This window comes from Lottia gigantea (assembly GCF_000327385.1).
Source record: "Lottia gigantea unplaced genomic scaffold LOTGIsca_37, whole genome shotgun sequence".
Lineage (NCBI taxonomy): Eukaryota > Metazoa > Mollusca > Gastropoda > Lottiidae > Lottia > Lottia gigantea.
Window position 1 is genome coordinate 42080 of NW_008709259.1, and position 14590 is coordinate 56669.

Below are 14590 nucleotides of genomic sequence, written 5' to 3' on the forward strand. Positions count from 1 at the left end.
TTTCTGGAGCTGAGAGGCCGTATGGCGTGGTCTATTGCTGCAGTAAATATGAAACAGAAAGGTGTTTGAGAGGAAGATCAACAATAGATGTAACTAATACAGGACTTATGATCAGTAACTCGGTAAGTCCTCTATTTCTTTCGTGGCCCTTAAACAAATTAAATTAGGTCATCTAAATACATGTAAACGGGCACAGTTATCAATGTCGCTTTTCAGAATAAAACTTCGATGTCTTGTCAGCAAGCAAGTAAATAAAATGGACCAGCGAAAGTGACGATAGCTATTATAAGATACGACAATTTTATGACTTCATCCGTAATACATGTAGCTGCAAGGTTAACAAAAAAAAACATTAATTATGACTTGCAATCTTGGACAAGCGTTTTTTAAAGGTACGTTCTCTCTGTGTCCCGAACTGTGTGCTGTGCTAGGCATTTTAAAATGGTCATTTTCATATTTTTTACAGACAACATGGAGATCTACAGGATATGCACCCCATTTTACAGTAAATAGAACCGATTTTGTGGTTCAATTAAGAGGTGATGGTGGTTGTGGTGGTGCGACTCCAACTGATGGATTGATACAATTTGTTAAAAACCCTCAGTACAGTAAGTTGGTACTTTTAAGATGCACACGAACGGTCTTCTAAAGTCTCGTCAAGAGTTTCACTGGCCGACTGAGGGCACAGGAGGTGGCAAAAAATCTCCAGTCGGTATTTTTCCACTCTGTCGATAATCACATGCGGATCATGCAATTGAAAGGAAAGGAATTTGATTGGAAACTGTTGCTCTGTCTTGCAGACGATAAGATAATCTATGACAAATATCAAACTTATTTGATATTATAAATCCTGTCGGCAACGATTCTTGTCGTATAGAAGCGCGGACACGCGTGCTACTTTATTGAAGATTCGAGTCTGCAACAAATATCGGCGACCAAGACTGTACACATGTGCCTGCACCCTTAGGAAATTTTCTTAGGAAACTTGTTCATTCTTCCATTCACGGTGGATCTTATATTTGTAATTTTTAATAGCGTAGCATAAAAGGTCATTAATTTTCATGACAGTGTTTGATAAACTAAATATCATTAATATTATGAATATATTTTGATTTTTCAAGTAATGCCAGTAGGAGTATATAAGCCTACCCACAGGCATCTGTTTCTATCAATAGTCGACTCTCACTATAATAGTATATATATGAGAAGGTGGCTAACGCTTGTCACGACCATCTCGGCTTCAGACGATTTTCTACCATTTCTACTGTTATAGTGAGAGGTGTTATCTCTAGTCATAAAATAAATAATATAATAAATGGCAGATGAATTGGGGTGTATTTAATTTGTATATATCATTAATGTTTAATTTGTGAGACTTAAATAAAATATTTACTTTCTTACTTACTATAATACTCACTAATTTTGTTTGTGTATTCAAATGTGAAAACCAAACTGTATGTAGAAGAGTGTTGATTGGCCAATTTAAAAATTACGTGACATATGAATATTCATAGCATCAGTCCCTGATACCATTTACATATCAAAAACATTGTAGAAATATCTAATAGTGTTGAAGGGTTGATAACTATTCTGATAATTGGGTTATAGGGGATAAATGTAATTTATTCATGCTTTCTCTGTTTTTCAGCTATTCCCACCGGTACAATAGATCCACAATGTAATTTACTTGGTTTATAGAATGGAATTTACCACTTACCATGTTATCAAACCAAAAGGGAAAAGAAATGATTGGCATGCTAGCTATCAGTTATGAAATATAAAAATATAAACTAAGTTTGATTGAAATCGTATAACTGAGGTCAGGAGTAGTTAATTATGACACTTGTGTCCCTCCATAACATGTGCGCCCGAGTGTTTTTAATCTTCATGGCATACATTCCAGATAGCAATAAAAATATGCCATGTTATCAAACCATGTAACCAGGCTACGTTATCAAGCCACGTAACCAGGTCATGTTACCAAACCCTGCAACCAAGCCGCGTTATCAAGCCATGTAACCAGGTCATGTTACTAAACCCTGCAACCAAGTCGTGTTACCAGGCTATGGTATAACGCCATATAACCAGGCTACGTTATCAATCCATGTAACCAAGCCATGTTATTAAGCCATGTAACCAAGCTGTGTTATCAGGCCTTGTTACTTGAAACTCATTTCTCAAAATATCATAGATTAACGTACGAGCGTAAACGTTATAAATTAACGCTTTGATAACGTCAAAAATAAAAAAAAATTTCACCGAAGAAGTTTAGTCGTACATTAATCAAAAGACAGTCATTCAGCACGATTTATATTATTGATATATGAAACGGGTCATGTTTCTTGTAATTCAGGCATCCCCGACCCTCCATATTTCTCTTGATAACGCTGCTTGTCAAATGTTAAGTTGATAAATGTCAAAAATAGTATATCCATATATATTGTGCTTCTTTGATTATGTTATTTTATATATATATATATATTCAATGTTCAATAATCATACAGTAGTACACTGAAAGTGTTATAAAGTTGGAATGAGATTCAGCAGTTTTGTCAATGGAGAATAGTTTTCTTTTATTTAATTACCAATATCCTCTTTTTGAAATGAGGACAAAATTCCTTGTGATAAATGGTATTAACGAAGATTTAAGAAAGATGAACAGTGTCGTATCTGAATGAAGTATTTCTGACCATAACGTAGTTTCATATGACTATTGTACTTGAGCGTCGCTGCCAGATTCACATCAAACGTGACATATTGTTGACCTATCCACTATAATCATGTATCAATTCGCTTTATGCTTTGAGATAGACAATCAATTAAACTGGAATTAAGTATTGCGTATCAACGTGTATGTTTTTTGTGCTTGTGTTTTTCGTGTATGTTTATAAATTCTCACACATTAACTTTTCTCTCTTGGTTACAATAGCATTCAATAGTCTATTTGATAGTCGGGGTCAATCATCAATATCTTAAATACCTGCCCTACAATAAACGCAATAAATAGTAAATATACCGTAAACAAATATTGTCCTAGAAAATAGAGTATATCTATCTTGTTGATTCTTATGGATGGAAAAATTTGCCCACTGTGCTTTTTTAGCTTTTCAAATTTTCCATGACCATTGGTTGCCATACACATCTGTAAATCCCAAGGAATAACGGATACTGAATGAAGATCCAAGTTCATTCCGATAATCAATGTTCGAATAGTCTTTTCTTTGGTACAATTTTCAGACACACGGCAAATTTCACTAAGAAACCCTTAGAGATATAAGCCCGGATTAAGTCAATTTTTCTAATGTTATGTTGAATCGAGCGTATTAATCCATATGCAATTCAACTATTGGATATAACACTAGATAGTTTTTTTAACTAAACAAAGTAAGTGGAATGTAAATATTACTCAATTTTTTACTTTATTATTAGATATTTATGTCTCCAAATGCTAATTAGAACGTAAAACTCAATTCATAAAAAAAATCTTTAAAAGGAATACCAAAAGTCTCGAAATTTTAAATTTGTAGTAGTTGTCTGCATGAAGAGATGATTGTGCTTTTTGTTATGTATATATTATGCCATGATTCTTATTCTAATTATGTTAAAAACCCTCTGTATGTACATCATAGCGAAAAGTATCTGATATTTCCAACATTCAAAAAATATCAATCTAAATTTTTCAACATTCAACGACCTGAATCTGATGTTTTCCAACATTCAAAAAATATCAATCTAAATTTTTCATCATTCAACGACCTGAATCTGATGTTTTCCAACATTCAAAAATATCAATCTAAATTTTTCAACATTCAACGACCTGAATCTGATGTTATCAAACATTCAAAAATATCAATCTAAATTTTCATCATTCAACGACCTGAATCTGATGTTATCAAGCATTCAAAAATATCAATCTAAATTTTTCATCATTCAACGACCTGAATCTGATGTTATCAAGCATTCAAAAATATCAATCTGAATTTTTCAACATTCAACGACCTGAATCTGATGTTATCAAACATTCAAAAATATCAATCTGAATTTTTCATCATTCAACGACCTGAATCTGATGTTATCAAACATTCAAATATATCAATCTAAACTTTTCATCATTCAACGACCTGAATCTGATGTTATCAAACATTCAAAAATATCAATCTGAATTTTTCATCATTCAACGACGTGAATCTGATGTTATCAAGCATTCAAATATATCAATCTGAATTTTTCATCATTCAACGACCTGAATCTGATGTTATCAAACATTCAAATATATCAATCTAAACTTTTCATCATTCAACGACCTGAATCTGATGTTATCAAACATTCAAAAATATCAATCTGAATTTTTCATCATTCAACGACGTGAATCTGATGTTATCAAGCATTCAAATATATCAATCTGAATTTTTCATCATTCAACGACCTGAATCTGATGTTATCAAGCATTCAAAAATATCAATCTAAATTTTTCATCATTCAACGACCTGAATCTGATGTTTTCCAACATTCAAAAATATCAATCTGAATTTTTCATCATTCAACGACCTGAATCTGATGTTTTCCAACATTCAAAAATATCAATCTAAATTTTTCATCATTCAAAGACCTGAATCTGATGTTATCAAGCATTCAAATATATCAATCTAAATTTTTCATCATTCAAAGACCTGAATCTAGCATTTAGTAAATGATGATATTAACATGAACACAATTATATGGATAACAATTACTTTAATTAAAATTCAAAAATATCAATCTAAATTTTTCATCATTCAACGACCTGAATCTGATGTTATCAAACATTCAAAAATATCAATCTAAATTTTTCATCATTCAACGACCTGAATCTGATGTTATCAAACATTCAAAAATATCAATCTACATTTCAAAGCATTTGACCAAATGAACCTGATATTATTCAAATTCAAATATATCTAATCTTTTCAACATTCACCAAGATGAACCTGATAATTCCAACCTTTTTAAAAATCAACTTCACAAAATACTTTATAAAAAACGAACTTAACAAATTGGCTCTTTATTAGATATACTGGAAATAAAATATTTATGACATGTTAGAAATGTAGACTGATTCTTATCATTAAATATTAGATGTGTAATGTTAGAAATGCACATTCTTATCATTAAATGTTATAAATGTAGATTGATTCTTATCATTAAATGTTAGATAGGCAGATTGATTCTTATCATTAAATGTTAGATAGGCAGATTGATTATTATCATTTAATGTTATAAATGTAGATTGATTCTTATAATTAAATGTTAGATATGTAGATTGATTCTTATCATTTAATGTTAGAAATGCAGATTGATTCTTATCATTAAATGTTAGAAATGCAGATTGATTCTTATCATTAAATGTTAGATAGGCAGATTGATTCTTATCATTAAATGTTATAAATGTAGATTGATTCTTATCATTAAATGTTATAAATGTAGATTGATTCTTATAATTAAATGTTAGATATGTAGATTGATTCTTATCATTTAATGTTAGAAATGCAGATTGATTCTTATCATTAAATGTTAGATAGGCAGATTGATTCTTATCATTAAATGTTTTAAATGTAGATTGATTCTTATCATTAAATGTTATAAATGTAGATTGATTCTTATCATTAAATGTTAAATATGCAGATTGATTATTATCATTAAATGTTATAAATGTAGATTGATTCTTATCATTAAATGTTAAATATGCAGATTGATTATTATCATTAAATGTTATAAATGCAGATTGATTCTTATCATTAAATGTTATAAATGTAGATTGATTCTTATCATTTAATGTTAGAAATGCAGATTGATTCTTATCATTAAATGTTAGATAGGCAGATTGATTCTTATCATTAAATGTTAAATATGCAGATTGATTATTATCATTAAATGTTATAAATGCAGATTGATTCTTATCATTAAATGTTATAAATGTAGATTGATTCTTATCATAATGTTATAAATGTAGATTGATTCTTATCATTTAATGTTAGAAATGCAGATTGATTCTTATCATTAAATGTTAAATATGCAGATTGATTATTATCATTAAATGTTAGATATGCAGATTGATTCTTATCATTAAATGTTAGATATGCAGATTGATTATTATCATTAAATGTTAGAAATGCAGATTGATTCTTATCATTAAATGTTAAATATGCAGATTGATTATTATCATTAAATGTTAGATATGCAGATTGATTCTTATCATTAAATGTTAGATATGCAGATTGATTATTATCATTATATGTCAGAAATGCAGATTGATTCTTATCATTAAATGTTAGATATGCAGATTGATTCTTATCATTTAATGTTAGATATGCAGATTGATTCTTATCATTTAATGTTAGAAATGCAGATTGATTCTTATCATTTAATGTTATAAATGTAGATTGATTCTTATAGTTAATTGTTAGATATGCAGATTGATTCTTATCATTTACTGTTTGAAATGCAGATTGATTCTTATCATTAAATGTTAGAAATGTAGATTGATTCTTATCATTTACTGTTTGAAATGCAGATTGATTCTTATCATTTAATGTTATAAATGTAGATTGATTCTTATCATAATGTTAGAAATGCAGATTGATTCTTATCATTAAATGTTAGATAGGCAGATTGATTCTTATCATTAAATGTTATAAATGTAGATTGATTCTTATCAGTTAATGTTAGAAATGCAGATTGATTCTTATCATTAAATGTTAGAAATGTAGATTGATTCTTATCATTTACTGTTTGAAATGCAGATTGATTCTTATCATTTAATGTTATAAATGTAGATTGATTCTTATCATAATGTTAGAAATGCAGATTGATTCTTATCATTAAATGTTAGATAGGCAGATTGATTCTTATCATTAAATGTTAGATATGCAGATTGATTCTTATCATTAAATGTTAGAAATGCAGATTGATTATTATAATTAATTGTTAGATATGCAGATTGATTATTATCATTATATGTCAGAAATGCAGATTGATTCTTATCATTAAATGTTAGATAGGCAGATTGATTCTTATCATTAAATGTTAGATAGGCAGATTGATTCTTATAATTAACTGTTAGATATGCAGATTGATTCTTATCATTAAATGTTAGAAATGCAGATTGATTCTTATCATAATGTTAGAAATGCAGATTGATTCTTATCATTAAATGTTAGAAATGCAGATTGATTCTTATCATTAAATGTTAGATAGTCAGATTGATTCTTATCATTAAATGTTAGATAGGCAGATTGATTCTTATAATTAATTGTTAGATATGCAGATTGATTCTTATCATTAAATGTTAGAAATGCAGATTGATTCTTATCATAATGTTAGAAATGCAGATTGATTCTTATCATTAAATGTTAGAAATGCAGATTGATTCTTATCATTAAATGTTAGATAGGCAGATTGATTCTTATAATTAATTGTTAGATATGCAGATTGATTCTTATCATTTAATGTTAGATATGCAGATTGATTCTTATCATTAAATGTGAGATAGGCAGATTGATTCTTATCATTAAATGTGAGATATGCAGATTGATTCTTATCATAATGTTAGAAATGCAGATTGATTCTTGTCATTTACTGTTTGAAATGCAGATTGATTCTTGTCATTTACTGTTTGAAATGCAGATTGATTCTTATCATTAAATGTTAGATAGGCAGATTGATTCTTATCATTAAATGTTAGAAATGCAGATTGATTCTTATAATTAATTGTTAGATATGCAGATTGATTCTTATCATTTAATGTTAGATATGCAGATTGATTCTTATCATTTAATGTTAGATATGCAGATTGATTATTATCATTAAATGTTAGAAATGCAGATTGATTATTATCATTAAATGTTATAAATGTAGATTGATTCTTGTCATTTACTGTTTGAAATGCAGATTGATTCTTATCATTAAATGTTAGATAGGCAGATTGATTCTTATAATTAATTGTTAGATATGCAGATTGATTCTTATCATTTAATGTTAGAAATGCAGATTGATTCTTATCATAATGTTAGAAATGCAGATTGATTCTTATCATTAAATGTTAGAAAAAAATAATGTTAGAAATGCATATTGATTCCTGGGATTATCATTAAATGATAGAAATGCAGATTGATTCTTAGGCCTATGAATATGATTTAATGTTAAAAATGCCGATTGAATGATATGATATGGTATGTAGGATCTATTGTATGAGATGATTTGATGTTTTTATCTGCAGTCAGAGGAAAGGAAAACTTGTTGAGATCATTTTGCTCAATAGTTTCCAACCTTTGGACCCAATATTAAGACAATAAGTTAATAAAAGCTACTCTAGATCTTTACCTTATTGATTTATAGCCCTTTTTAAAGTTTTATTTCGACAAAATGACAACACAGTGGGTATAATCAGCTGGGGTTGAGATAAGAAGGGACACGTTTTCAACATGTAGATTACCTACACTGTAAAATAAATCAAGTTACAAAAGTGCACGTATTTCATTTATTGTTTGCTTTAAGAAGGGATATACGTACGTTAATGTAAGATAAAATGGTAAGCAGCTTATTAAGCATCTTTTAAGGCTTTTTTTTTAATGCTTCAACAATTTAAAACAACGGTAAACCATTATGTACAACCAATTTTTCTCATATTTTGCTTTTTATCAGCCACAATAATGTGGATAAACGATAATGTTCTCAAACATGTAATGCCCGGTATAATTATGACTATGTGCATTTTGATAATGCGTGCAACGTGTAACGATATATTTTGAAGTATATGTATCGATAGGGCCCCTTAGAAAATACTTTGTATCCCCAAATCGTTTCATAGAAATATTTCAAAATATTATTTTATATGAAAAAATATATGTCAGAGTGCACCAAATCAATTCTATTTTTACTCGGATAGAACCCAATAAGACTACCATCTTCGTAGCCTTTCGCATCTGGAAATTCATCTATGACAGTTGTCCCCGATTAAGTCAGTCTACACTAATTTGTTCCCCTATACCAGGAGGCTGGTGCCGCCGTTGATTCCACATCTATGTCATTTCTTATATTGAATTCTACACAATATGCATTTTTTTTCCGTCGGGCCTATAATGAACAACGATTACTTGGGAATCAAAAAAGTTTATTATGATATATCAAATTCGTATTTTATTTAGAGTGCTGATAATATGGGATGTGGAAGTAGTAGTGGGGTGTCCACTGGAATGCCAGCAGATCTGACAGAAAAAGACAAGGAACTGGTAAAAAGTTCGTGGGCCAAGTTTAATGAAGGAGATGTTATAGCTGATGGTGCTCATATATATTATAAGTAAATATTGGAATGAATTTAATGAGTGAGTGAGTGACTATGAATGCATGAATGAAGTGAATGAATGAAGTGAATGAATGAAGTGAATGAATGAAGTGAATGAATGCATGAATGAATGAATGAATGAATGAATGAATGAATGAATGAATGAATGAATGAATGAATGAATGAATGAATTTGGCATGGTTATGTCAATCACCTATTCTGAGTTAACTTCCCTTCAATGATTCATCATGACGCTTAATTTATTATTTCATTTTCAAATTTATAAGTTATGCACTCATATGCATGTATAATCATTGTTGCATATTTCAATCAGAGATCTCTTAAAACCTTTCTTGATACGCTTCGACTTCGCACTTTCGTAATAAAAGTTTGAAAGGAGAAAGTGGGAACGTGACGCTCTAGAGTACATAACCGCGACCTCTCACCCCTCTTTCAATAACATAGATCTACTAGTACGTCAGATATATAGATAAATAATGGACGAATCGATCAGTGTGTAAAAATATTCATTGATATCATTAGGCACAAAAGATATCTGAAGGGCAAACATTTTTGCTAGGTAGGTCGGTTACATACAAAACTACGTATAGTTCTTACATTGAAATATCACGTAGTGCACAATCATTTTGAATCACTACCTCGACTTAATTATACAATTTCAAAAAAGCCTCCGAATAACATTTTAGAAATGACTTTATTAATGTGAGTTATTTCCATATGTAGTTCGTAGAGGTCGGTTAATGTCCTACAATCTAACACATTACAAAATGAAACGAAATAAGGTGAACGTTAATTTTGCCAATTTTCAACTGTTGCATTCGGCGCTTTATTCCCTTCAACCTGCAACCTGAAGATTTAATTTGGAATAAAACACACATTCACATTTCTTGGACCCGACAAACTTCCATCTTCATATTTTGTAATCAGTAAAAAATATATTTTTGGTCAAAATTTGGGTAATCAAAAATTCCCTTTTAACATAGTGAATGTGTGTCATGACCTAGTCCAGCGTTTGTCCTAGAAGAAACTTTCACACTCCCGAATTAGTCGCAGTGAATTCTAGGTTAAGTCTAACTGCTACCAACATATAGTAAAGTACATTCAGTACATTTCAAACAGACATCTAAATTTGTGTATTACCATCTGATAGAACTCAGTTCCAGCTTTCTAGACCATTTTCAGAAATGAAAATTGACGACAATTTCTTTGGCAATTTCGACAGTTGATTAACCCTCAGGGCGTCATTCTCTCTATAATGCAGGCTATGGTTATTATCTATCTATCATATTCATATAGTAAAACAATGTAGACAAGTACATTGAGAATTGTAACAAACAAATTGCACCTGAACATATTTTTTCAAGTCAACAATACTTATAGTGATTTTGAAAACAATGGTTCAAGACAATAATATATAATATATATCATATGTAATTGTATTGTCAGAATGCAAGTCAAGTAAAACCATTAGTGTTAATTATGCTAACCAATGAATGACAAAAATTGCATCGGTTATTTCAGATCAGAGTAAGACCACTAAAAAATCATTCAACAGAAATATTTTATTTATAAGAGACTTCGCAGTTTTAACTCTTGAATGATATAATTGTTCATTGCGTAACTGATTTTGATCTTCGTAAAGTTGTTTTTATTTGTTACAAATAAAGAACAGGACTGTGTGGTGTCTTGAATCCTCGGCCTCCGCCATCCCGCCAGGTCATTTTAGACTTGATATTCGCGAATTGAAAAGCACGTTGTTTCGTCATACGTAATAAAAAATATTCCCACTTTTTATTGAAGTTTGCATCAGAAAAACGTACTTTTCAATTCGCAAATATCAAGTCTCAAATGACCAGACAGGAAGGCGGAGGCGTAGTAATAACGACGATCGCCATGACCAGACGATCGAACATGATGTAAAGTTTTAATATTTGAATCACCAGCTCGGAATCAATACCGAATTTTGGTATGAAATGGTTTTCAAGAAATATTTTCAAGACATTGTGTTCATCTACAATCAAATGAAACATGTCGTTATTTATATTTTCCGATGCCGAATAGGGCCTATATTTAGACAGCATATGTTTTTTTTACATAGCCTACTGAAATACCGAAAAGACATATCATTTGCAATAAGGTCGTTTTCATTTTTCAGATTATTTGAAAAAGCTCCCGAGGCGAAAGAAAAATTTGGTTTTGCGAAGGACGGCGAAGTTAGCTTAGAGAACAAACAATTTAAAGCTCACGTTCGAAAAGTCTTAGATGTATTCGAATCTGTAGTACGAGAGATAGACCAGTTGGAAGGACTTTTACCAGTCCTAAACGATCTTGGTGCCAGACATAAAAGTTATGGTGTTCCATTAAAATATTACGAGGTATGCCTCAGTCATTATGTTTCTTTTAGTTCATGACGATAGTTTGCTACTTGTTAGAGGTATTCAAAGGAGTTTCTTGCCTGTATGTAGGAGGAAGGGGGGTTCTCCTGGTCCGACTTTTATATGCCCGTAATTAAAAAAACCGACCAGAGTGTGACGTTACTATCGCCTAAACCATTTGACTTGAATGATTTTGAGACAGGGACGTTTTAATCTGGCCAGGGACCGATATGGAATCTAGGAATGGTCCGAAGGAATCAACTTTTCCCGATACACACAAAGGTTAAAACTATACCCTTTGAATAAGGTTATGATGAGATCTTGAAATTCACATCTTCACCTATTTTGTTCACAGAGAAGGGAATAGCTTGGACATCCATGTATAATGCAAATTAATGAGTGCGACCGAGCTACGATCATGGTTCGATAGGTGAACTTCACTAATGTCTTGGAAGTTTTATTTTTTGATAGCTTTATTATTTTTTGATAGCTTTTTATATAGCTTTTTAGCGTTATTATAGATTTAATTTGTTGAATTTTAGATTTTGGGTTCCTGCATTATGTACGCCTGGGACAGAAAATTGAAAATGGATGCCGATACAAAGAAAGCTTGGGGTAAATTATATGGAGTCGTCCAAACCGAGATGAAGAAAGGCAACGCTTAGAAACTGCCGAGTATCTTGAAACTGTACATAGACATACTATATTATTATAAATTATATTTGACCATTCTTCTGTGATATTTACTATCGTAACCATTGGTGCCTAATATTCAATGTCAATATTTCGGGACGATATTATTTTGTACATTCGTATTAAACCCATGTCTAACATGGCTTCCAAAATCTTTAATGATTGAATTTCATATTTCATGACTTTGCTTTAAAAAAAACGGCAAGAAATTGGCAGTAGAAAAAAACTGTGTCCGGGATTCAATTTCGATCAAATGTTTAAAGATGGTTTTCCTGTTTTTTGTGTCAAATTAAGTAAAATATTTTAAATGAATCATCATGTATTCTTAATCATATCAGTATGTTCTCATTGCATATAATTAAGGGTTTTAACCAATCATAAATGTACATGTATGTACAGTCTGGATAAACAAAAAAAAAGACTCTTTGACCTTTCTTTATCAGTCACTCATTGGAATTCTGCTGGTTACTCTCTAATTTTCTAATTTTGCTAATTATGAATTAGTTATGGACATGTATTAGCATTTTCATTTCATGAATGAAAATAAGGGAACCCAGCTTTAATTTGGATCATGATGTTTATTAGTACATGAAACATGACAAACCGCGTGTCTGGAATTTAACAATATGCCAAAAAAAATATATATTTGGGATATATATGAAAAAAGGACTACATGTATGCCAACCCCGTATCTGGGTCACTGTGGGATGTGATGAAATGTCAAAACTCCAATTTGGGATACGATATTAATATGAAATACAACTCCACAATTTATTCAAATTAAAACAATATTCATATTTACATAAAATTGATGTAGATAATATCAAATTTATTAATTAAATAAAAATAGTTTATAATTAAATTAATAAGAGGTGTGTGTTTTTTAGTAATTATGCTTAGCCATAAGAAGTTCCGGGTGCATTGAATATACACTTTCTCTCTTCCATACGCCATTAGATTCCCTCCTCTGATCCTCCCATCCCAAGTTAAAAGCAAAAAGTCACTGAAAGCTTTGAAATGATTAACACCTCGACTAAAGCCATGCATTTTTTTTCTGTTGGCAGAGATGAATGGCTTCCATTCAAAACAAATGCTTCGATATTCGGTAACTTAGGCCTACTCAAGGACAGATTCGCCATTCGTTTGACCAATCGCACCTTAGTCAGAGACATGGGATTTTTTTAGCTGAGCTAATCAATATTCGTGTTCACAGCTCGAAGTCAAAATTTGATCCAGAATTATCCGCATTTGAAAATTAAAAAGACGACTCGCCTTTTCTATAGAGACGCTACCATATATAGGAATGACATAATATACAGAAATGGATGGTGAAATTCATAGTTTGGGGTATTTTGAAAGAATAATACGATTTTCGTACATTCAATTACTTCTGAAGACTATTTACATATATTCAAGACTCAAATCAACCCCAGAAAATTGTGCGAATCTGTCCCTTTAACATGAATTGGTTTTGTGTGAGGCTTTAAGTCAGACCGAAATATTTGTCCAATCAAATTTAACTTTAAACAAAGCTCTTTGTCGACTACTTCAAAAGGTATAATGGGATACCTAATGTTTTTGATCCCATGCCTATATTCTTGCGCCTGTGCTCTCGTAACATCAGGCCTACTTAAAGGGACAATTGTGCCATTTTGGGGAGTTGATTTTAATTTTGAATATATGTAAATAGTCTTCCAAAGTACTAGAAATGTATGAAAATCACAAATTCCTTTAAAAATACTTCAAACTAGGAACTTTTCCTATAAATATCTTTCCTTGAATTGACGAGTCGTCATTTTAACATTCAATCGCAGATAATTCTACACATGGATTTGAAGGCTCAAATTTCGACGGTGGGCTTTGAACACTATTACTGATTGGCTCAGCTAAAAAAATTCCTGTTTCTGAGACTAAAGTATGCTTGGTTAAATTTCCTAGCAAAAAACAAGGCATAACAAAACCGACTGATTAGCGAACCAATAAATTAATCACAAAGCGAAACATCCAGGTCTGTAATTTTAATCATATTCCCAGGGTTGTTAAGTCAGATCTGAATATCCAATCAGATATGAATATCATGAGTAATCAACGTTCTGACAATAGGCCCACAGACGTTTAAGAAATTACATACAAATCTATACCTGAGAATAATTAGAGTAATCAACTAAAATACTAATTAATA

At 30.7% G+C, this 14590-nt stretch overlaps 3 protein-coding genes across 3 annotated transcripts in view; 2 read left to right on the forward strand and 1 right to left on the reverse strand.

The window, feature by feature from the left end:
• LOTGIDRAFT_162926 (hypothetical protein) overlaps window positions 1–1698 on the forward strand; it is a gene marked incomplete at both ends in the record, with an annotated part of 4729 nt that extends 3031 nt beyond the window's left edge. The window contains 2 exons of the mRNA XM_009058990.1: window positions 467–608; window positions 1649–1698. Coding sequence (XP_009057238.1) covers window positions 467–608; window positions 1649–1698 — 192 coding nt within the window. The remainder of the gene's footprint in view (window positions 1–466; window positions 609–1648) is intronic.
• Window positions 1699–5125: 3427 nt separating this feature from the next.
• Window positions 5126–5965, reverse strand: LOTGIDRAFT_162927 (hypothetical protein; the record flags this gene model as incomplete). The annotated part of the gene is made up of 1 exon (XM_009058991.1): window positions 5126–5965. A coding segment is annotated over one exon (840 nt), but the record flags the coding sequence as incomplete, so codon positions are not given.
• Window positions 5966–8542: 2577 nt separating this feature from the next.
• LOTGIDRAFT_233247 (hypothetical protein) lies at window positions 8543–12585 on the forward strand. Its single transcript, XM_009058992.1, has 4 exons — window positions 8543–8566; window positions 9183–9334; window positions 11496–11715; window positions 12258–12585. The coding sequence occupies exons 1-4, from the start codon at window positions 8564–8566 to the stop codon at window positions 12378–12380; spliced, it is 498 nt and encodes a 165-aa protein (XP_009057240.1). The 5' UTR covers window positions 8543–8563; the 3' UTR covers window positions 12381–12585.
• The last annotated feature ends 2005 nt before the right edge of the window (window positions 12586–14590 follow it).